At 47.1% G+C, this 25,222-nt stretch overlaps 1 protein-coding gene across 3 annotated transcripts in view; it reads left to right on the top strand.

The window, feature by feature from the left end:
* The window catches only part of CAPN15 (calpain 15), a 111,924-nt gene that overhangs the window by 76,208 nt on the left and 10,494 nt on the right, over positions 1-25,222 (top strand). For all 3 annotated transcript variants that reach the window (XM_060692946.2, XM_034430323.3, XM_034430324.3), the window contains exons 2-5: positions 10,100-11,540; positions 19,403-19,611; positions 21,871-22,054; positions 23,210-23,433. In XM_060692946.2, the coding sequence (XP_060548929.1) occupies positions 10,122-11,540; positions 19,403-19,611; positions 21,871-22,054; positions 23,210-23,433 (2,036 nt within the window). In that variant the 5' untranslated portion in view covers positions 10,100-10,121. The remainder of the gene's footprint in view (positions 1-10,099; positions 11,541-19,402; positions 19,612-21,870; positions 22,055-23,209; positions 23,434-25,222) is intronic.

Here is a 25,222-nt window from a genome sequence, read left to right on the forward strand (position 1 = left end):
TTCTTTGAAGCAACGAGGTAGAACCTCGGTTTGAATACCAACTAAAACATCTTTCCCTGGGTTTATTTATTTTTATTTCTTTTAGCAATGGCAGCATTTGGGAAAGGAGAGCAAGGGTTAATAAGACTGCAGGCCCTTCTCTTGGCACTGGCAAGCTGATTCATTCCCTTTTTATTCCTCCCCAGCCTCTCTAGCATGCTGTCCCCTGAACATGTGAGTTTGTTTAGCTCGGGTGATTCACCGTGGTTTAGATTTATCTCAGATTTATGCAAAGCGAAGCTGCAGAAACCGGGCAGAAGAAGGTTTGAATTGTCTGTGCCTCCCTCGCTGTCTCTTTTCCTTCATTAAGAAGTAGTAATTGTTGTTGTTTTGGCACTGAGTTTAAGTTTAGTTCCTCTCCCAGAATTTGGTGGAAAGGGGGGGGGGATTGAATTCTGTACAATTAAAGATTGTATGATTGACATTCACAGTGTGAGGGAACCACGCTAAGGAATTTTCAGAAAAGCAGAACTTATTTTACGAAAAGAAAAGTGGACATAGAATGTGCAGAAATGAATAGATTAACATTGAGAATAAGAGATAAAGAGGAATCGATGTATTTCAGGACCTGGGATAAATTTTACGATTGGTTAGAAAGGAAATATGAATAAGGGTATAGGGATAAAATAGATAGAGAACAGATGGGAGAAAACAATTAGAAAAATAGAATCCCAGATGACACCTAGTAACAGGAGAAAGGGGAGATGGGGCAAAAGGGAAAAAGTGAGATTATTATAAAAATGTACACAAATGATGAAATAAAAATAAATATTAATCAAATAAGAAATTGAAATGAGAATAAAGATAAATAGAAAATTGGAGCTGCTTGAATACCATTCTAGATTGAACTGAAAAGAGAAACAACAAGAGAGAGGGGAAGGAGTAGAGAGAGAGAGAGGAAGGGAGAAGAGCCTTGGTGGCGCAGTGGACTAAAGTGCTGTTAAGTAGCACTTAGCGGCCAGCTGCCTGCAATTACTGCGAGTTCAACTCTCACCAGGCTCAAGGTTGACTCAGCCTTCCATCCTTCCAAGGTAGGTAAAATGAGGACCTGGATTGTGGGGGCAATAAGCTGACTTTGTATAAAAAGAACACCGCTTGGGGGGGGCGAAAGCCCTACTAAGCAGGTATATACAAAAGTATGAAGGCTATCGCTTAATGCGTTGTAAGCCGCCCTGAGTCTCCAGAGAAGGACGGCATATAAATCGAACCAATAAATAAACAATAAATAAATAAGAGAGGAGAGAAGAGGGAGAGAAAGAAGAAAGGGAAAAGGAGAGGAAGAAAAGAGAGGGGAAAGAGGAGTAGAAGAGAAGGTTAGAAGGGGGGGAAGAAGAGAGGAGTGGGGGAAGGGGAAGTAGGAAAGAGAAGGAGAGGAAGAACGAAGAAAGTGGGAGGAGAAAGAGGAAGGAGGAGAAGGGGAGGAGAAGAAGAAAGGTTGGGGTAAGGGTAAATGGTAAAAGAGCAGCCCCCGAAAAAGTAAAAATTAAAAATGATAGTTAAAAGATAAGATGAATGAAAAATGATGGATAAATGACCGTACATGTAAATGTGTTTATGAGAAATAAAAATAAAAACTTTAAAAGAAAGACAGAAGAGTGGACAAAACACTTTGGACAAAGGAGGGAGAATTTGGAAGCTCCTCAGATTCTTGAAAACGATTCCACCGTCAGCCGTGCCCAACTAACTAAACTCTGCACTTTTGGTGGTGCTGAATATTTTTAGACTCTGGTTTTCTAAATTCCTGCGCAAGAAAGCGTAATAGGGTGGCTACAGGAAGGAAACGTTGAGTGTCTAAAATGAGACAGACGTAGGAAAAGCTTTCATTCAGAAATCCCTGACCCTCAGATGGGATGGATGTAGACCGGCTGTGAATTGTCCTCTTTTCAAGTTTCTACTGCCCTGTTCTTGAAAAGAGTGTGATGTTGGAGATTTTGGCTGTGAATTTTAGCAAAGCTGAACTCCAGGAAAGCCGTTGGAATTATCAGTGGGACTCCCGGAAGCTTTGGAGACAACCTGGTATGTTCTTTGCTCATGTACTGAGTAATCGTTACTGACAATACGTCGGGAGCTGATTTGTACTGGGAAACGATTGCTTGTGCGAATGGTCTATTTTTGTGAACGGTGCAAGTTGGGAATCCAAAGGAAAGCGTGAACTGGGCAGTAGATGTTCTAATTTGCCAGTCAGTTGCGGAAGACACTTAGCAATAGCACTTGGACTTATATACCGCTTCATAGCGCTTTTACAGCCCTCTCTAAGCGGTTTACAGAGTCAGCCTATGCCCCCCCCCAACTATCTGGGTCCCCATTTTACCAATCTCGGAAGGATGGAAGGATTGAATCCACCTTGAGGCAGTCAGGATTGAAATGCTGGCAGTCGGCAGAATTAGTCTGCAATACTGAAACTATATTAAGTGAGGTCGGTTAGACCTAATTGATATATTAAGAGAGATGAGTTGCTCTATCTCCCCTGGAATGTAATATTATATTGAATACTCAGATATGAAGGTACCATCTGTACCTATCACTTGTGTGTTATTTGTAATGTTCTCTGTGTTGTACATTATTTATACGGTGTATTGTTATTTTTTTGTTTGTTTTTAAAGGAAAATGTAAATAAAGACTATTAAAAAAAAAAAAGAATTAGTTTGCAATACTGCATTCTAACCACTGCACCATGGATGGATGGATGGAAGGAAGGAAGGAAGGGCAATAGCACTTAGACTTATATACCACTTCATAGTGCTTTACAGCCCACTCTAAGCGGTTTACAGAGTCAGCCTATTGCCCCCCAACAATGTGGGTCCTCATTTTACCCACCTTGGAAGGATGGAAGGCTGAGTCAACCTTGAGCCAATCAGGATCGAACTGCTGGCAGTCAGCAGAATTAGCCTGCAATACTGCATTCTAACCACTGCGCACCATGGAAGGAAGGAAGGAAGAAAGGAAGGAAGGAAGGAAGGAAGGGCAATAGCACTTAGACTTATGTACCGCTTCATAGTGCCTTACAGCCCTCTCTAAGCAATTTACAGAGTCAGCCTATTGCCCCCAACAATCTGGGTCCTCATTTTACCAACCTCGGAAGGATGGAAGGATCTGGGTACAGTTCTTTTTGAATAATCATAATCCACATATTTGTTGTAGTAGTCATCACAATAATAATATAATAATATAATAACAATAATACTTAACATCATCTTCCTTAACAACTCTCCAGATTAACATTTCCTCTTTTTATATCTCCTGCTTTCTAACTTCCTGTTTCTATTGTCTAGCCATTGATAAAATACATCCCATATCAAAAAATATTCAGTTTCTTCTTTATCCTTAATAGCGAGCGTTAATCTATCCATTTCTGCGCATTCTAATATTTTCCTAATTACATTCCCCTCTTGACAGAATCTCATCATTTTTCCTAAGTGATGTTTATGTTTAATTGCCTTTGGTACATAAAAACCTGCGACATGCAACAGCATTTAGCTGAAAGGATTATACTGTGAGATGTTAGTGTTGGCAGAAGAAGACTGTGCGGCACTGTCACACACACACCTTTTCGACTGTTTTATGAAGATATTACTAGTCTTAAGACCACGGCAAAGCTGTTTGTATTTGTAGCTTTGATTTTTGGGGAAGTTAGCTTAGCTGGCAGACTCTCGTGCCACTAGGGAAATAAAAGATGCAGAACAGAACAACAGTTGTGCCTACTTTGAAAAGGGTGGCAGTTTTTCTCTCTTCCCCATAATGTTGTGGCCCGTCAGTGGCCAGCAGATCTGGCAGCAGACTCGGACAGCAAGGAGGTTGGGGAGGAACACGGGCCAGTCCTGGAGTCTGGGGGAGGCTCTGATGAGGGCTCTGTGTCGGAGGCAGAGAAGGGGCCAGGGCCGTCTGACAGTTATCAGCTGCCTTCAGAGTCAGACATCAGTGAGGCAGACAAACAGCTGGAGCCTGTTCCCAGTGTGCACATGTGCAGAGTTGCCAGATGAAGGGAACAGCTAAAGAACAAGGGTCGACTCAGGAGTAAGGCCACAGGTGGACGGTGAATGGCCCCTCCCAGAGGGAATAAAAGAGGAGAGAAAGGGAAGTGGAGTTTGCAGGAGGCAATTAGTTCGCTTAATTGGTTCGTGACTCCTTGCCAGATTTTGAAGATATTGGTCTGGCAGCTGTCCAACCCAGATAAGGTCTGTGACTGTGAATTCTCCCTTGAAAGACTTTGCCGGATGTGAATGAGAGGAATTCACAGTAACTTAATAAAAAAGGGTTTTTTGTCGGGACAAGGAGTCTGCTACCTGCTCTTGGGAAGCCTAGGTCAGAACACATAAATGTGATCCTCGACTTAACAACCCCAGTCAGGACCAGGATTTCCATTGGCTAAGCAAGGCCGTTGTTAAGTGAATCAGGTCTCCAGTTTTACAACACCCTTTGCCTTCTTTCATCCGTTACTCCGGTGAATGCACAGCTTGGATCTCGTTAAACTAGAGATTAGGATCATCTGTAGTTTCCTCTCTTGACCATGATGCCCCAGCTCTCCAAATATCCATGATCACATTTTGGAAAACCCTTTAATAAGGGTAATGTGTAATGAAACATCCATGATAACCAGGACCTGGGATAAACATCAGAGATGCCGTGAGGCTGAGGAGTGCTTGGCCTGCCTAATTTGGAGCCCATCCCATTGCCAGTTTTGAGAACAGTCTCCCGTCCTCTTTGTCCGTTTAAAAGCTAATGGTGCCGAATGTTAAGCTTTCATCAGCGGGTTGTTTGATGTCTGTCTTCTCTTGCTAATTACGATTGGCATCATCAAGGCAGGTTGATCAGATAAAGAGAAGCAGGGAAATTGCTGACTGCCAGCAGGAAGGTCTCAGCAGATACTGCTTCAGTAAGGCCTATAATCTGGCCTTTATAACGGCTAGCTTGCCTGCGGGACATCTTGGGTTGTTTGACCCTTCTGGTGACGGTAGTTTCACCGAGCTCCTGGTAGAAGAAGACCTTCTACCAGGACTAAGTGGAAGAGTGGAGTATGGATTGTGGGTGGCCAGGAGATTTCTCCCTTCCCATTCCTTCTCTGATGTAGTCAGACAAGGTTGCGTGTGGCAGGCAGCAAGATCTTGTAACTAGGCCAGCAGCACCTTGGGGTTTGAAAGCAATTGAGCAACTGGAGATGAGAAGGTAGAGAGAAGAAAGAGGTTCTTTAGAAAACAGTAAAGGGGGAAGATGAGGAAAAAGAAGCCAGTTTGGTCTAATGGTGAAGGCACCAGGCTTAGAAATCAGGAGGTAGTGAATTTCTAGTCCTGCCTTAAGCATGAAAACCAGCTGGGTGACTTTGGGCCAACCACCAGGAGACTGGGAGTTCTAGTCCCACTTTAGATATGAAAGTTGGTTGGATAACTTTGGACCAATCATCACTGTGACTGTTGTAGTCCCGCCTTAGACATGAAAGTCTGTTGAGTGACTTTATGCCAATCTCTCTCTCCCTCCCTCCCTCTCTCTCTCTCTTCTCTCTTTCTATCTCTTCCCTCTCTTTCTCTCTTCTCTCTCTTTCTCTCTCTTCTCTCTCTCTTCTCTCTCTCTCTCTCTTTCTCCCTCTCTCCCTCTCTCTCTCCTCTCTCTCTTTCTCTCCTCTCTCTTTCTCTCTCTTCTCTCTCTCCTCTCTCTTTCTCTTCTCTCTCTCTCTCCCCCTCCCTCCCCACTCACCTCGCAGGGTTGTTGTTGAGAAAATAGGAGATGGAAAGTGTGCCACATTGAGTTATTTATAGAAATAATAAAGTGGAATACATAGAAATAAATAAACATTTTTAAAAATGGCAGGAAGAAGGATGGAGAGAAGGGAATTGGGGGTGAAGGTTGACACCAAAAAGCCAGCGGGCATGGTTACATCAGTTCTTCCCCTACCTCCCCTGCCTTTTATTTTTTTTTTGAGCAGGAAAGGATTTTCCTACCACTTTACCTCAGCTCCCCCACAAACAAATCAAATTAAGATTCTTGCCTCCTCATCCTGAAGCATGAGTAGAAACGTACAGCTTTCCAGAAGTTGTGGAACTGCAATTCCTTGTAGTTCTTACCAATATAGCCAGTGGCACAGAATGTTGAGAGTTGCAGTTCAACAACATCTTTGAGGAGGAGGGAAGAGACTCACTTCGTGCATCCCTATCTACACAGTTCTTGATCCTGAAGTTTATTCTAAACTTGAAAGTTGTCAGACATCAGCAGGAACAGTGTGAAGTCGTCGCTGTTTAGGGCACTTGGCGCTTTAGGCACTGCTGGCAGTGCCCAGCAGTGTTTGCAGTACTGAGCTGGGTGTCCCAAAGATGCTTTTCCAAAAAGCAACTGGACTTTCTTCTCTTTTTTTCTTTGAAAACATTTCACTTCTCATCTTAGAACAGGGGTCGGCAACCATAAACACCCAAAGAGCCACAAAGGTCCTAACCGGAAACCCCCCATTCAATTCTGGACCCAACTGGAAGTCCAGTTCCTCCACCATAGAGACTCCTCCTAGCACGGCGTCCTTTTTCCTCTGCCAACTGGAAGTCCAGTTCCCCCACCATAGAGCCTTCTCCTAGTGCGGCGTCCTTTTTCCTCTACCTGTCCTAACTGAAAGCCCTATCAATTGTGGAGCCGACCAGCCACAGGGAGCCACAGCAGAAAGATGAAAGAGCCACATGTGGCTGACCCCTGCCTTAGAAGCTTCTTCAGTTCTTCAGATGGATCCTACATCCATCTTCCCTAGTTCAGCTGCGTGTCCAGCTTTGCTAGATCTCATCTTGTGAATTCCGTGGTGTGCTCTCTGAGCTCGGTGGTTTATTTGCAGATGTTTCATTAACATCATCAGAGCATTGATGGTGCTGCTAGTTGAGAAATGTCTTCAGAAGCGAAACGTTTTCAACGAAAAAACAAAAACAAAAACCAAGAAAATCCAGTTGTCTTTGCGAAAAGCATCTTTGGGACATACCATGACCTGGATGATGGATGGATTTCCATAGACACTTGAGTTGTGTGGATTGCTCTTGTGGTATTGAAAAAGTCGGTCTCCTACCTTTCTGTGCTCTGCTAGAGAAAATAATTTGGTCTGGTGTTCTCGTGTGCATGTAGAATAAGGTAAAGATAAACGTTCCCCTTGCATATATGTGCCAGTCATTCCCGACTCTAGGGGGCGGTGCTCATCTCCATTTCAAAGCCAAAGAGCCAGCGCTGTCCGAAGACGTCTCCGTGGTCATGTGGCCGGCATGACTCAACGCCAAAGGCGCACGGAACACTGTTCCCTTCCCACCAAAGGTGGTCCCTATTTTTCTACTTGCATTTTTTACTTGCTTTCGAGCTACTAGGTTGGCAGAAGCTGGGACAAGTCACGGGAGCAGCTCACCCCATTACGCAGCACTAGGGATTTGAACCGGTGAACTGCCGACCTTTCGATCGACAAGCTCAGCATCTTAGCCACTGAGCCACCCCATCCCCATATGACACAAACGTAGGGCTATTTAGCTCTAAGCCCAAAGGGGGCTAGTCAGAGGCTGTTGCCTGCTGACACTTAAATTATCCATCCAATAGGTTGGCAGAAGCTGGGACAGGTAACGGGAGCTCACCCCGCTACGCGGCACTAGGGATTTGAACCGATGAATTGCCGACCTTTCAATCGACAAGCGCAGCGTCTTAGCCACTGAAGCCACTGCGTAGAATACAGCTCAGCAATTGACAGTCCCTGGGTTAAATCTGCCTAGGAAAATCAAGCCATTAGCCCAAGAGTGGGCTATTAATTTTCCCAAAGGGGCCACATGAAAAACTGAGACTGTTGTGGAGGGTCAAAATAATAGGACCAATGCCTGTCTGTAGGCAAGCACAGACAGACATAAATAAATTGGGGGGTGGGGGGTGGGGGAAGCAGTCACCTTCTCAATAATCCCTGTCCAGTGCATGACCTCACATGCAGGATGTGGCCGGAAGTGCCATAAAATGCCCAGAACAGTTAATTGCAACCCCTCCCTTATTTTCTCAAATTGCTGGGATGGCAGGTGATGGTGGCGTTTCCTTCTTTTCTGCACATTTTTAAAAAAATTATTATTATTATTATTTCTCTCTCCTCTGCAAGCACGCAGAAAGAAATAACTGTAGAGTTTTATAGGTTGCCATCTTTCATTGGGAGCGCAAATGGAAATTAGGTGTCATTTCTTGCTTTTATGGTGGCTTAATCTGCTAGGTAATTTTCCTTTAAAAAAAAAATCAATGCATTTGGCGATCGTACACACATTTTATAAACGCCGTTTGGAAATGTCCAGGGAAAATTTAATCTTAAAATAGTTAAATCAGCGATTCTCCAAATGCGTTCCGTGCAGCACGCTGGTTTGCAAAGGCTCGTGTGTTGGTCTCGCATTCATGGGCCGCAAACCTGCTTCTGAGTTCAGCTCCCACTTTCCCGCATGCGCTGACAGGTGGGATCACCTTAGCCCTCACCTGCCCACATTCCCCATGAGTCCAACTCTCCAGATCCCTATTCTGAAATAGACTTAACGTAGCAGAAGACTTCCAGAATAATAGCTCAGCTAGATTACAGCCTTCGTTGCAAAGAAGCGTGTCATCACCTAGGCAGAAATAATTTGCCTTTTGGAGGCTTAATAGAATAGAAAATTGGAATGGAATGGAATGCAATAGCACTTAGACTTATATACCGCTTTACAGTGCTTTACAGCCCTCTCTAAAAGGTTTACAGAGTCAGCCTCTTGCCCCCAAAAACAACCGGTGGTGGAAATTTTGAGTAGTTTGGAGAACCAGCAAATACCCACCTCTGGCTGGCAGGAGGGAATGAAGGGTGGGGTGGGAATGGAGATTTTGCAATATCCTTCCCCCAGGAGTGGGGAGGGAATGGGGATTTTGCAGTATCCTTCCCCTGGAGTGGGGTGGGAATGGAAATTTTGCAGTATCCTTCCCCTGCCATGCCCACCAAGCCACGCCCACAGAAGTAAAAAAAAAAAAATTGGATTTCACCACTGGTTCTCGGGATAGAGAGAGGCTTTACTCTCTCTTCAAGGTGGGATAGACAGTGGCTACAGAGCTGCTAAGGTGCTGGGGCATGGGGGGGGCTTATCAGAAATTTCCTTCCTTCCCAAAGTTGCTAGTGGCTGCCTGTTATCTCAGTTTGGTTCTTTCTTCAGAAGAATAACTGGTGTGCTTTAAAAGGTTTACTTGAAGGATGTGCATGAACTACAGCAGACATTTGTATGGCGTTCAATAACTGCTGTGTGGAGGATTGCGCGGGGTTACTCTAAGAAAGTTTTGCAGGCAGGAGGATCTTTGATGTGTGGATGTTTCCAGAAATGTCACCATCAAAAGTCAGCTTTGCTAGATCTCGTCTTACGGGGGTCCTTGGTGCTCTCTGAGCTGGGTGGTTTACTTGCAGACATTGTCGTTACCCAACGAGGTAACATCACCAGAGCACTGATGATGTTACCTCGTTGGGTAATGAAATGTTTGCAAGAAAAGCACCCAATTCAGAAAGCACCAAGGACCCCCTCATGTCAACCCTGAGCTACAAATATTCTCCTCTGTAGATCTCAACCTGTAAATTGGATTGGGGAAACTGGGAGATAGCGGTGAAATGCCACTTAACTTTCACCCCCTCATTGCTAACTGGCTGGAGTTGCTGGGAGTCCAGAACTATCTTTAGGGTCATTGGTACCCAGTAGTGAAATCCAGCAGTTTCTAACAGGTTCTAGAGAACCGGTAGCGGAAATTTTGAGTAGTTAGGAGAACTGGCAAATACCACCTCTGGCTGGCCCCAGAGTGGGGTGGGAATGAAGATTTTGCAATATTCTTCCTCCAGGAGGGGAGGGAATGGAGGTTTTGCAATATCCTTCCCCTGGAGTGGGGTGGGAATGGAGATTTTGCAATATCCTTCCCCTGCCACGTCCACCAATCTGCACCCACAGAACCAGTAGGGAAAAATTTTTGGATTTCACCCCTGCTGGTACCCCACCTTTGAAGTCAATTGTGATGATTAGGATGCGTCTCTCCTCCTTTGTGGGATCCTTTTCGCTGTGTCCTCTTAACGACCCTCTCCCTCCTTCTTCTCTTTCAGCCACACCCACTCTTCTGGTTCTATGGCCACTGTGCGGGAATGGTCCTGCACCCGCTGTACTTTCCTGAACCCCGTCGGACAGCGCCAATGCTCCATCTGCGAGGCCCCCCGCCAGAAGCCCGACCTCAATCACATCTTGCGCCTGAGCGTGGAAGAGCAGAAGTGGGCCTGCGCCCGATGCACCTTCCGGAACTTTGTGGGCAAAGAGGCCTGCGAGGTGTGCGGCTTTACCCCCGAACCCGGCCCGGGGGGCTCCCCTCTGCCAATCCTCAATGGGGTCCTGCCAAAGCCCACCGTCCTAGTAGAACCCAAAGCCAGTAGCAAGGAGGAGACGCCCCAGATGGAGAGCCCCGTTGAGGATTCGGGGGGGAAGAGCCCCGAAGAGGCAGAGCTGGAGGAGGGCTGGGCTTGCCAACGTTGCACCCTCCACAACACCCCCGTCGCGAATTCCTGCTCGGCCTGCGGGGGCCCCCGCAAGCTCTCCCTGCCCAAGATCCCTCCAGAGGCGCTGGTGGTCCCTGAAATCATCACTCCCGCTGGTTTCCAGATAGCTCCCGCCACCGAGACCCCGGAGGGCCACCCAGCCGTCAATCAAGGCACCACCCTTGTGGAGGAAGAGAGCCAGAAGATGCCAGCCTTCAGCCTTTTCTCCCCAGGTCTCCAGAACAACCCCGTTCCTCGTAGCCGCCGAGAGGTGCCCCCCCAACTCCAGCCCCCGGCTCCTGAAGCTGCCCAACCGGCTTCTCCGCCAACCCCCGTGCAGAAGGCCATTCGCTTCCAGGAAATGATAGCGACCAAGCGGCTAAGCGTGCTGGAGGAAGAGATGGACGTCAGCGTGCCGCCCTGGCAATGCAGCACCTGTTCCCTGCTCAACACCTCGGGGAGTGAGGCCTGCGAGGCTTGCAGCAGCCAGAAGGGCAGTGACACTATCGACCTGACGGGGGACTCCGTTCGTTTTACACCTTGTGGACCCTCCAGCCCCGACTTCACCACCTGGTCCTGTTCCAAGTGTACCTTGAAGAACCCCACCGCTTCCCAGAAGTGCAAAGCCTGCGGCTCCTCCAAACTTCACGGCTTCCAGGAACATAGCTTGCAACCAGACCTGGCTCCCAAGTGCCCCGAATGTGGCTCGGACAAAGGCAGGTGTACAGCTTGTGGCACCCGAGCTCCTTCCGCCCGCAAAGTAGCCCGCCTCTTCCCCTTGCAACCCCCAGTCACCCCTGAGCGAGCCAGCCAGTGGGCGTGCCCTGCTTGCACACTACTCAACGAGCTGAAGGCCAAGCACTGCCTCGCCTGCCACACTCCTCAAGTCTACATGGCGCAGCGCAGGGGCATCAAGCCGCTACGGCGGCGCGAGAGCATGCACGTGGAGAAGCGGCGGCAGACGGACGAGGGCGAGGCCAAAGCCCTTTGGGAGAACATTGTCTCTTTCTGTCAAGAGGTGAGTTGACACCCGCACCTCTTGTTTGTCAGCAGTTGCTCCTAGCACAGATCGGTATTGCTTTTACACACGCAACTCTGGCTTAGTTACCTGTCCTGACATTGCCAGGCCCCCAGAATGCCACATAGAATACTCCTGAGTAGTTTCCTTTAAAAGGCTACGATGGCTCAGCGATTAAAGATTTGTTGTGGCCCACTGGGGTCAGAGTCAGACAGTGAGGAGGTTGGGGAGGAACATGGGCCGGTCCTGGGGGCTGGGGAAAATTCGGATGAGGGCTCTGCGTCGGAGGCAGAGAGGGATATAGACAGCAGTGAGGCAGAGGAACAGCTGGAGCCTGTTCCCAGTGTGTGCATGCGCAGAGCTGCCAAAAGACAAGAGCAACTAAGAAAGCAGGGTAAATTTGGGAGTAAAGCCACATCTTGGAGGTGATTGGCCCCTCCCATAGGAAACAAAAGAGGAGTGAACGGGGAGTGGGCTTTTGCAGGAAACAATTTGTTTGTTTGTTTGTTTGTTTGTTTTCAAGAGTGGAAAGTTCTGTTCCTGACTCTAACAGAATCTATGCCAAATTTTGCCTTACTCTGCGTTTGGAAACTAGGTATCTGGCAGGTTTCCAAGCAAGATAAGGTTTGTGTTGATAAATATTCCTCTGAAAGACTGCCAAGCCTTGCTGACTGTGAATGAAAGGAATTCACCGTCATGTAAATAAAAGGGGTTTTGCTGGGACCAAGACTCTGCTTCATGCTTTTTAAGGGAGCCTAGGTCAGAACAAGACTGACAGCCTGGGCTCAAGACCCAAGCGCCATACAACGGGTGAGCTCCCGTTCCTTACTCCTGCCCACCTAGCAGTTTGAAAGCATTGCAAATGCAAGTAGATAAATAGGTACCACTTTCAGTGAGAAGATTACAGTGATCAGATTAAGACTACAGTATAGCCACGCTGGCCACATGACCACAGAAATTGTCTTCGGAGAACGCTGGCTCCTTTGACCACAGGAACAGAAATGAGCCTGGTGCCCCCTGAAGCCAGATTCACTTAACAACCATGTTCTTAACTTAAGAACTTCGGCGATTCACTGACACAACCATGGCAAGAAAAGTCACAAAATGGGGCAAAACCCACTTAGCAACAACAATTAGGGGGCACAATTGTGGTGGTAAATCAAGGATTAACCTGTATTTCCAACACGGTTCACATCGCATGGCCACCCCTCCCGCAGGGCCCAACAAAAGTATGAATCCAAACCAGTGGTGAAATCCAAATTTTTTTATTACCTGTTCTGTGGGCGTGACTTGGTGGGCGTGGTTTGGTGGGCATGATAGGAGAAGGATACTGCGAAATCTCCATTACCACCCCACTCCAGGGGAAGGATACTGCAAAATCTCCATTCCCACTCCACTCGGGGTCCAGCCAGAGGTGGCATTTGCCAGTTCTCCGAACTGCTCAAAATTTCCGCTACCGGTTCTTCAGAACCTGTCAGAACCTGCTGGATTTCATGCCTGGTCCAAACTCCTGGCTGAAAAAAAAAAAAAAAAAGGACTCGCATAACTTTTTGTTTCAGACCCACAGTGCTTTGGGGGCCTGTAAATAAAAAGACCCCAAGCTCCACTGGATAGATGTTTCATGTCTCTATCCTCGTCTCTGCCAGAAATAGCTTTTCAGAGCTAGCCTGCCTGCCAGGCTCTGGCTGTTTTGGGAGAAGCCAGATCCCAGACTTATTAATAACTAACCGTACAGAACCTTTAATGATCAAGGGCTGTTTTATTTCTCCACTTGCCTCTGGCAAATGAAGCCACATCAAGCGACATCTCTGGGAGGGAGAGAGAGAGAGAGAAATACTATCTGTCCAGCTTCAGAAGGAGCTGCGCTGGCGAAGAGCGGGTGGCCCTCGCATGGGGTGTTTCCTTTGCTAGCCGAATGGCATTTTCGAGTCGGTTCTTTGGTACCGCTTGAAATAAATTATTTCTCCCATGCTGTTGCGGTGCAGTGCAACGCACAGAGAGGAAAAGGGTGGTGAAGCAGGCGTTGGTAGAGTTCTAGAATCGTAGGGCCGGATGGGACCTTGGAGGTCTCCTATTCCAGCGGTCACCAATTGAGGGTGTATGTGGGGGGGTCGTTCGCACATCTGCAGGGGGCACGCATTGCATTGTGGGTGCAGGCACATGGGTGTGTGCTGTTGCGCGCTCTTTCGGCACACAACGAGAAAAAGGTTAGCCATCACTGGTCTAGGGCCTTGATGGCGAACCCTCTCTGTGGGCACGCGCACCATCGCCAGCTGCTCTTCTTGTTTCTGGCAGGTGCATGTGTGCCAGCCAGCTGGTCTTCATGCACACCGGAGCGCTGGAAAACTAAAGACCAGCCACAGTGTGTGCAAAGACCAGCTGGTCTTCAGGTTTCCGGTGCTCCGGTTTGGGCACTCGGTGCCAAAAGGTTCGCCATCCCTGGTCCTAGGCAGTGATGGCTAACCTTTTTGCTGCCGCGTGCCAAAAGTGGGGGGGAAACGTGGGAGGGTCACGTGCGTGCATGCCCACACCCATAATTCAATGCGACCCGCCCCCATGTGCATGCACGCATGACCACCCCCCATCCCCCCGTGCTCCCTCTGCTTTTGGCACATGATAGCAGGGTGGGCCCAGTAGGCCTGCTTTTTGCCCTCCCCAGGCTCCAGAGGCTTTCTAGGAGCCTGGGGAGGGTGAAAACAGCCTCCCCACCCCGGAGGCTGGAAATAGCCTGTTTCCTGACTTCCGGTGGGCCTGAAAGGCCCAAATATCAGCTGGCCGCCGTACACATGCGTGCTGGAGCTGAGCTAGGGCAACATTTGTGGGTCCATAGATATGCCCAAAGGTGCCATAGGTTTGTCATCACGGGTCTAGGGCCTTGATGGCAAATCTATGGCATGCGTGCCAGAGGTGGCACACAGAGTCCTCTCTGTGGGCATGCGCGCCATCGCCAGCTACTCTTCTTGTTTCTGGCAGGTGCATGCGCGCCAGACAGCTGGTCTTCATGCGCGCCGGAGTGCTGGAAACCTAAAGACTAGTCAGAGTGCGTGCAAAGTCCAGCTGGTCTTCAAGTTTCCGGTGCTCTGGTTTGGGCACTCGGTGCCAAAAGGTTCTCCATCACTGGTCTAGGGTTTCCTAGGGGATTGGACTAGAAGACCTCCAAAGTCCCTTTCAACGGTTAAGCCTCCAAGAGCTCAACCAGTCTCCTGCACACTGTATGAAACAGAACCGGTTCTGAGGTTGTCGTACGGCAGGGATGGCGAACCTTTCAGACACCGAGTGCCCAAACCCATGCCCAAACTGAAAGCTGCACACATGCGTGAACCTGCGCATGTGCGGATATGTGCATGTGCAGAACATGCACGAATGTGTGCCTGCGAGGGACATGCATGGATGCGCAGCAAAGACAAGAAAACCAGCTGACCAGCGGGAGGCAGGGCACATCCCAACATCGGCAGCGCAGCAGAAGGTAAGATCTTTTTCTTTCGTGAGCTTCTGTTTCGTCCTTTGCAGGGAAACAGAAGCTCACAAAAGAGCCTTGGTAGTACAGTGGTCTAAAGCACCCTGTTATTAAGAATAGCTGCCTGCAATTACTGTAAGTTCGAATCTCACCAGGCTCAAGGTTGACTCAGCCTTCCATCCTTTCTAAGGTAGGTAAATTGAGGACCCAGTTTGTGGGGGCAATAAGCTGACTTTGTATAAATATACAAAAGGATGAAGGCTATTGCTTAGCGCATTGTAAGCCGCCCTGAGTCTCCGGAGAAGGGCGGCATATAAATCAAATTAAAAAAAAAACAAATGCTACGGAGATGTGACCTGGAGCGACAGCGCAGGGGCCAGCAGAGAGGGCTCTGGGTCCAACCTTAAACTGTACAGCTTAAGTGTTTCATGTACTTGAAAAATGTCATCCTATATCCGTGATGGCGAACCTATGGCACGCATGCCCCCTGAGCCATATATGTGGGCACGCGAATGTTGCCCTAGCTCAGCTCCAGCATGAATGCGTGTGCCAGCCAGCTGATTTTTTGGGCCTTTCAGGCCCACCGGAAGTCAGGAAACAAGCCATTTCCAGCCTCTGGAGGGCCTCCGGGGGGATGGGGGAAGGCTGTTTTCACCCTCCCAGGCTCCTAGAAAGTCTCTGGAGCCTGGGGAGGGCAAAAAGCAGGCCTACTGGTCCAACTGTGCTGTCACGTGCCAAAAGCGGGGAGAGCGCCGGGGGGTCATGCGTGCATGCACAGGGAGGCGCGGCGCATTGAATTATGAGTGTGGGCACGCACGCACACGACCCTCCCGCGTCCCCCCCCCTACTTTTGGTATGCGGCGTCACTGTCCTATATCCTTCGGTGAACTTTTTTTCTCAAGACTAAACATACTCCAATTGCTTTGGGTCTCTCATTCAAAGATCTAATTTCCAGGGCCCTGATCCTCGAAGGTGACTTTCTCTGCGTCTCTTCCAGTAAGAATAGCACCCAGAAACGGGGTCAGAGCCATCATTAGTCATTTGAAAAGATTGTTCAATTTTTAATTCAATTTAACAACTTTAATCTCATTTACAGCAATTCTCATTAAAGGAGCTCTCCGAGCTGTTTACAATTAACATACGATTTGCGGGTTTCAAACAGTAGGTTAAGACGATAATCAGCGAATAAATAAAACAAACAGTGAATCGAAACATATGTTTAGTGCAAGAACGCAAAAGAAAACGGTGAGATAAATATCAAAACAGGACCAAAAAGAAAAAAAATACGAGTTGAGGAAAAAAAACAACAACAACACACCAGCACTGACACATTTATTGCAAGTCCTAAATGAATAAAAAAAAAAAATTCAATTATGTTTCGGTACAAACCTCATAGAGTGGTGTCCCAAAACCCCCCCCGAGAACATTTGATATAAAAGGGCAGTAAAATTAATACCGGGGAAAATAGCAGCCGAGAGAGCAAACAGGCATCGGGAACAGATCAAAAAACCCTCTGCAAAAAAAATAATAATTGATGAGAATTCATGAAAATATTTTACAATACAGCAGACTGAAGTTTGAAACACCTTCTCAATTCCCCTTCTCATCCGTACAGCAATTCTTCCATATACAAGTAGTAGCTCTTAACTTATAACGGTTCATTTAGTGACCGTTTGAAGTTGCGGCAGCACTGAAAGAAGTGACAGTTTGGAAGATTCCTTGAGTATGGGTAGTCCTCGACTTACAACCACAACTGAGCCCAACATTTCTGTTGCTGAGACGTTCATTAAGTGAGTTTTGTCCCATTTTGCAACCTTTCTTCCCACGGTTCTTAAGTGAATCTGGCTTTCCCCGTATGACTTTGTGCGACTCATATTTATGACACTGCATCCGTCATAAATATGAGTCGGTTGCCAAGTGGCTGGATTTTGATCATGTGACTACAGGGATGCGGCAATAGTCATAAGTGTGAAAAATGTTGATAAGTCACTTTTTTTCAGTACTGTAGTAACTTCGAATGGTCACTAAATGAACTGTTGTAAGTCAAGAACAACCTGTATGTTAGGCTCCTGTTCTCCGAAATCCCAATTATTGACTATCCCAAAGATGCTTTTTTTTCAAGAGGCAACTGGACTTTCTGGTTTTTCTTTGAAGACGTTTCGCTTCTCATCCAAGAAGCTTCTTCAGCTCTGACTGGATGATGGTGGGGAATGGAAAGATTGATGCTCCTTGCAGGCAGCTGGTCATTTGCATCCTTTTAGAGAATCGTTGAGGGCACTTGGGGGTTTATCTGTTTCTTTAGGGCAGTGATGACTAACCTTTTTGCCATCATGTGCCAGGAAGGGGAGCGGGGGAGGTTCGTGCGTGTGCGTGCCCACACCCATAATTCTATGCGCCCTGCGCATGCGCGCACAACCCCTCTTCCCTCCCTGTGATGGCCCTGTAGGCCCGTTTTTCTCTCTCACCTGCCTCCAGATCCTCTCCATGCGTCTGGGGAGGGCAAAAGCAGCCTTCCCCACCCTCTCGGAGGCCCTCTGGAGGCAGGAAACAGCCTGTTTCCCTACTTCTGGTGGGCATGGATGAGAAGTGAAACGTCTTCAAAGAAAAAACAAGGAAGTCCAGTTGCCTCTTGAGAAAAAGCACTTTTGGGACAACCATGACATGGATGACTGAGAATCCCCGTAGACCAGTGATGGCTAACTTTTTCCGGACTGAGTGCCCAAAGCGCGTGCCCGAAGTTCCAAAATGCAATGTGCGCGTGGCCCCCACGCATGCATCCTGCGCATGCGCCCCGTGCATGCACGTGCGTCCCCCCCCCCGCATTCATCCTACCCCCCCACACACACATGTGTGCACGGACCCCCGCACACACCTCGCCCCTACACATGCACACCAGAGACCCGAAGACCAGCTGGCCAGCAGGAGATGCGTGCACATAAGCTGAACTGGGGTGATGGCTCATGTGCCATCAGAGTGCTGTGTGCCACCTCTGGCACGCGTGCCAGAGGTTTGCCATCACGGTCATAGACAATCATTGGCTATGTACAGTGGTGAAATCTAAAGTGTGTTACTACCGGTTCTGTGGGCGTGGCTTGGTGGTGGTGGTGGGTAATGTGACTGGGTGGGCATGACCAATTTTTTATTTTTTTTTTTACTTTTAAAAGCATTTTTTCTACAACCTCTTCACCGAAGAGGTTATAAAAAAATGCTTTCAAAAGGCTCTGATGATCCCAGCTGAGTTGCCTGATCAGCAGAGGCTTTTTTAAAAAACCTCTGCCGATCATGCAACTCAGCTTGGACTACTGTAATGCTCTCTACATGGGGCTCCTCTTGAAGAGCACTCGGAGGCTCCAACTGGTCCAGAATGTGGCCGCGCGGGTGGTTATGGGCGCAACTCATTGTGCCCACGTGACACCCCTCCTGCGCGAGCTGCACTGGCTCCCAGTGGTCTTCCGGGTGCGATTCAAGGTGCTGGTTACCACCTTTAAAGCGCTCCATGGCATAGGACCCGGGTACCTTCGAGACCGTCTTCTGCCACCAATAGCCTCCCACCGGCCAGTCCGCTCCCACAGAGAGGGTCTCCTCAGGGTGCCATCGGCCAAGTTATGTCGGCTGGTGACACCCAGGGGGAGGGCCTTCTCTGTGGGAGCCCCAGCCCTGTGGAACGAACTGCCCCCGGAAATATGTAAGATCTCCGACCTCCGGGTATTCCGCTGTGCCCTCAAGACCCTGCTGTTCCGCCAGGCCGGGCTATCAATGTAATGATTTTAAATTGGGTGTTTTAAATTTGGGGTTTTAAATCTGAGCCGAAATTATTTAATAATTTTAATTATTTTTAAATTGATGTCTGTCTTTGTGCTTTTAATAGGCTGTACACAGCCCTGAGTCCTTCGGGAGAAGGGCAGTATAGAAATAAAATTATTATTATTATTATTATTATTATTATTATTATTATTATTATTATTATTATTATTATTATTATTTAAAAGAAAAAAAGGTTTTTTTTCTTTTAAAAGCCTTTGACGATCCCAGCTGAGCCGCACGATCATCAGAGGCTTTTTTTTTTTTTTTTTACTTTTAAAAGCATTTTTTGGCCGAAGAAGTTGTAGAAAAAATGCTTTTAAAAGTAAAAAAAAAGCCTCTGATGATTGTGTGGCTCAGCTGGGCATGGGGGCGGGGGGGCAGGGATTTTTGCTACCAGTTCTCTGAACCACTCGCCTCCATCGCTAGCGGATCAAACGATCCAGTCCGAACCAGGAGCATTCCACCCCTGGTTATGTAGCTGGGAAAGGGAAGAACTGTTTTCTGAATCTCACAAATGTCAGCCTACATCTCAGCTTCTTATTTGCGTAGAACTCAATCTCCATCAGGTCTTGCCTTGACTTCTTAAACTTCGTACCTGCAGAACAAGGTCAACTTTGTGGATGACAGCTTTCCTCCCGGTCCCAAGTCGGTTGGCTTTCCCGAAGGAGACAGCGTCCAGCAGCGAGTCAAACAGTGGCTTAGGCCTCACGAAATCAACTGCAACATCTTCAAAGACCGATCGGTCAAGTGGTCAGTTTTCCGGACACCCCGACCTTCAGATATCCTGCAGGGACTCCTGGGAAACTGTTGGTAAGAAACCAAGAGCAGATGGGTCTTTTTTGTGTTACTTCCACCGACGTGGCACACTAGCCTCCATCACGAACCAAGCGTGGAGTGTGGCTCTGGATACATAGCAATAGCGCTTAGACTTATATGCCGCTTCACAGTGCTTTACAACCCTCTCTAAGCGGTTTACGGAGTCAGCCTCTTGCCCCCAACAATCTGGGTTCTCATTTTACTGACCTCGGAAGGATGGAAGGCTGAGTCAACCTTGAGTCGATCTGGATCAAACTGCTGACAGTGGGCAGAATTAGCCTGCAATACTGCATTCTAACTACTGCGCCACCAGGGCTCCTAATAGCAATAGCCCTTAGACTTATATACTGCTTCACAGTCCTCTCTAAGGGGTTTACAGAGTCAGCCTCTTGCCCCCAACAATCTGGGTCCTCATTTTACCCACCTCGGAAGGATGGAAGGCTGAGTCAATCTTTAGCCAGTCAGGATTGAATTTACCTTGGAGGGACCTTGGAGGTCTTCTAGTCCAACCCCCTGCTTAGGCAGGAAACCCTACACCACTTCAGACAAAGGGTTGTCCAACATCTTCTTAAAAACTCCCAGTGTTGGAGCATTCACAACTTCTGGAGGCAAGTTGTTCCACTGATGAATTGTTCTAACTGTCAGTAAATTCCTCCTTAGTTCTAAGTTGCTTCTCTCCTTGATTAGTTTCCACCCGTTGCTTCTTGTCCTGCCCTCAGGTGCTTTCGAGAATAGCTTGACTCCCTCTTCTTTGGGGCAGCCCCTGAGATATTGGAACACTGCTATCATGTCTCCCCTAGTCCTTCCTTTCATTAAACTAGACACACCCAGTTCCTGCAACCGTTCTTCATATGTTTTAGCCTCCAGTCTCCTAATCCTCTTTGTTGCTCTTCTCTGCACTCTTTCTACAGTCTCCACATCTTTTTTTACAGCTTTTTTAAAACAACTGTTATTTGCCCTTCCCTCCTTCCAGGACCGTTTCATCAATTCCCACCACCTTGATATTCCTGGAAAGCTGCTCTTTGAAGGGCTTAACTGCTTTTGACCCTTTCAGTCCTCTTAAGGTTGGTCAGGTGCTGCCACCTGCTGAAACAGCCCTCTTTAAAAAAAAAAAAAAAAGACTATAGACCAGAGGTGACAAACTCGCAAAGACACGTCGTCGTCACGTGATGTATTGCAATTTTTTTCCCCCTTTGCTACACCGGGGATGGGCGTGGCTAGCGTGTGACGCATCCAGCCCGCCGGCCACTAGTTTGACAGTCCTGCTATACACAGAGGCTGCCCTCTCATATCACTGATGAGACTTGTATAGAATAGAATAGAGAAAGAATAGAATAGAATAGAATAGAATAGAATAGAATAGAATAGAATAGAATAGAATAGAATAGAATAGAATAGAAAGAGGAGAGGAGAGGAGAGGAGAGAATAGAAAAGAGAAAAAGTAGAATAGAATAGAATAGAATAGAATAGAATAGAATAGAATAGAATAGAATAGAATAGAATAGAATAGAATAGAATAGAATAGAATAGAATAGAATAGGGAATCAAATTGAACCAAATTGGGAATAGAATAGAATTAGAATTAGAATTAGAATTAGAATTAGAATTGAATTTTTTTATTGGCCAAGTGTGATTGGACACACAAGAAATTTGTCTTTGGTGCATAATGCTCCCAGTGTACATAAAAGAAAAGATACATTTGTCAAGAATCATAAAGTACAGCACTTAATGATAGTATAGGGTACAAATAAGCAATCAAATCATACTAGGAAACAATCAATATAAATCATAAGGATACAAGCAACAAAGTTACAGTCATGCAGTCATAAGTGGGAGGAGATGGGTGATAGGAACGATGAGAAGATTAATAGTAATGCAGACTTAATGAACAGTTTGACAGTGTTGAGGGAATTAGTTGTTTAGCAGAGTGAAAAACCTGTCCTTGTGTCTAGTTGTTCTGGTGTGCAGTGCTCAATAGCGTCGTTTTGAGGGTAGGAGTTGAAACAGTTTATGTCCAGGATGTGAGGGGTCTGTAGATATTTTCACAGCCCTCTTTTTGACTCCTGCAGTATGCAGGTCCTCCATGGAAGGCAGGTTGGTAGCCATTGTTTTTTCTGCAGTCCTAATTATCCTCTGAAGTCCGTGTCTCTCTTGTCGGGTTGCAGAACCAAACTAGACAGTTATGGAGCTGCAGGTGACAGACTCATCATTCCTCACCATTAGGGGTCTTCATCAGATGCCCATCTCTTTCAGGTTCCTGAGTGCGCTGGCAGTGCTGGCAGAGCGGCCCGAATTGGTGGAAAGGGTGATGATCACAAGGACCATGTGCCCCGAGGGGGCTTACCAAGTCCGACTATGCAAAGATGGTACCTGGACCACCGTGCTGGTGGATGACATGCTGCCCTGCGATGAGTGTGGCTATCTCCTCTTCTCCCAGGTGGGTGCCACGAATTGGGGGAAGGGGCTGTACCGAGGTGGCTCATGGGGAATGGGAGCTGAGAAATGTTTATGGAGTTTCTCCGTCATCCAGGTCACGGTTGTCCCAAAGGTGCTTTTTCAGGAGGCAACTGGACTTTCTGGTTTTTTTCTTTGAAGACGTTTCGCTTCTCATCCAAGAAGCTTCTTCAGCTCTGACTGTATGGTGGGGAATGGAAGGGTTTATACTCCTTGCAGACAGCTGGTCATTTGCCTCCTTTTAGAGGGCCATTGAGGCCACTTGGAGGTTAGTGTGTGTCCTCAGGGTCACCTGAGTGGTGCAAATAGGTGGGGAGCCTTCTTGGAACTGCTGAAAGAACGGTTCTGCTGAACCGTTCTTGGAACTGCTGAAAGACTGGAGACAGAGGAGGTCATCGGGTGAAATGTAAAATGTGTTACTACTGGTTCTGTGGGCATGGCTTGGTGGCGGTGGGGGTAATGTGACTGGGTGGGGGTGGCCAACTTTTTTTTTTTTTTTAACTTTTCAAAGCATTTTTTCTAATGCTTTGAAAAGCCTCTGGCGATCAGGCAACTCAGCTGGGATCGTCAGAGGCTTTTCAAAGCATTTTTTTTAACCACCTCTTCGGCCAAGAGGTTGCAGAAAAAAATGCTTTGAAAAGCCTGTGAGGATCCCAGCTGAGCCGAGTGATCATCAGAGGCTTTTTTTTTTTTACTTTTAAAAGCATTTTTTCGTCGGAAGAGGTTGTAGAAAAAATGCTTTTAAAAGTTAAAAAAAAAAAAAGGCTCTGATGATCGTGCGACTCAGCTGAGCATGGGGGGGTGAGGGCGCAGGGATTTTTGTTACCAGTTCTCCGAACCACCCGTCGCCATCGCTACCAAATCAGGCGATCCGGTCCGAACCGGGAGCATTTCACCCCTGGATGTCATATCCCTCCCCCTCTTTCAAACCAGCCGTCTTCTCTGTCCAAAATGTGGACTTTTGCTGTCTTCCAAAGTCAGAGTTGATGAGATTCTTGTAACCTAGGCAGACGTCAATAAAGTTGATGGCTTTTGGCTATTTAGGAGTAGCTTCAGTGGCTCGCACCTGACAAGGGATGAGAAATCTGTCTGTTGTCACCTGTATATCCAACTCGGTGTCATGTCTTCCTTTTCCCAGGCTCAGAGGAAACAGCTATGGGTGGCTCTGATTGAGAAGGCCTTGGCCAAACTCCACGGCTCATACTTCGCCCTCCAAGCAGGGCGCGCCATCGAAGGCCTGGCTACGCTGACCGGCGCTCCCTGCGAGAGCTTGATGCTGCAGGTCAGCTCCACTAACCCTCGCGAGGAGGCCATTGACACTGACCTCATCTGGGCCAAAATGCTGAGTTCTAAGGAGGCTGGGTAAGACAAGGCAGAAGGGGAGGGGCTTCCCTTTTAAGGTTGGAGGAGGACAAAGTTCGTATCACGAGGAGCCCGAGAGAATCCGGCCCTTTGGCCTAAGTCCTCTTGCATCCCGATTGAAGTAGAGGTAGTCCTCGACTTACGACCACAGTTTTTGAGCCCGAAATTTCTCTGGCTGACCGCGAGACAGCTATTCAGTCAATGTCGCCCCCGCTTTACGATCTTTCTTGCCACCGCCGTTAAGTGAATCACTGCCGTCGTTAAATTAATTACACAGTTGTAAAGTGAAGGTCCCAAAAGGGGATCACATGACCCCCCCTCCCCCCCCAGGACACTGCGACCGTCATAAATCTTCTCCCCTTTTAAATATAAATTTTAACTACAAATTTTAATCTGTTTAAATTAGGGGGTATTTTAAAATTTCAGCCAAATTATTTAATTTGTTTTTAATCTATTTTAAATTTTTGTATCTCTGTGTTTTATCTTCTGGCTGTTCACCGCCCTGAGTCCTTCGGGAGAAGGGCAGTATAGAAATTTAAATAAATAAATAAATAAATAAATAAATAAATAAATAAATAAATAAATAAATAAATAAATAAATACATGCCAGTTGCCAAGTATCCAAATTTTGATCAGGTGACCGTGGGGATGCTACAACGGTCATAAGTGTGGGAAAACTGTCATAAGTTACCGTATTTTTCGGACTAAAAAATGTACCTGACTATAAGACGCACCTAACTTTAGAAGAGGAAAACAACAACAAAAAAGTTTTTTTGTCTCCGCGCACCCCATTTTTGGCCCTTTTTTGGCAATTTTCCAGCCTTTTTTTCAACCCGTTATCTAGGCTTTTTGGCCCCTATTTGAGGTGCTTTTCGGCTTTTTGGGGGGATTTTTTTGGGCCCGTTTTTGAGGCTTTTTCAGCCCGTTTTGAGGCTTTTTTCAGCCTGTTTTTGAGCCTTTTTTCAGCTCATTTTTGAGGCTTTCTTCAGCCCATTTTCTAGCCTTTTTTCAGCCCTTTTGGGGGGGCTTTTTTGGCCCATTTTCGAGGCTTTTTCAGCCTGTTTTTGAGGCTTTTTTGGCTCTTTTTGAGGCTTTTTGGGGCTCATTTTTGAGGCTTTTTTCAGCCCATTTCTGAGGCTTTATTCAGCCCATTTTCTAGGCTCTTTTTGGCCCTTTTTGGGGTATTTTTTCAGCTCATTCTTTTGGAAAAAACAGGCCAAAAAAGCAGGTCAAAAACGGGCCGAAAAAAGACCCCAAAACAGGCTGTGCGGAGGCCAAATCTTCGGTCTATAAAACACAGACATGTTCACCCCCTTTTGGGAGATCAAAAAATGCATCTTATAGTTCGAAAAATAAGGCACTTTTTTTTCCAGTGCCATTCTAACTTCGAACAGTCACTAAATGAACTGTTGTAAGTCGAGGACTACCTGTAGTTCACCACCCGGATCAGGGAGTGCAAGATGGACTCTTCCCCTGGGGTGTCCCCTCAAAAGGAAAACCTATTTCCACTAGGCCCTTTTGTCAGCATTGTAACGATCCCTCCCACGGGAAAAAATATTCTCCAAAAATATTATCCCTTCCCCTACCCCAGTTGGAAGTGGGGCAGACCACTGGAAGATTTTACCAACACCTTTTGCCCCATGTGTGGATTAGTCCTAAGAAAAAGTCACAATATTTGTTGCGTAACTTTCAATGGCCAGGGAAGCAGGACATGCCTCCATGATCCTGGTCAGCTTTTATTTTCTAGTAAACCATGAAAAAACTGGGGAAAAAATGTAATATATTTCTG

Source organism: Pantherophis guttatus, chromosome 14 (assembly GCF_059756535.1).
Source record: "Pantherophis guttatus breed Tessera chromosome 14, ASM5975653v1, whole genome shotgun sequence".
NCBI lineage: Eukaryota > Metazoa > Chordata > Lepidosauria > Squamata > Colubridae > Pantherophis > Pantherophis guttatus.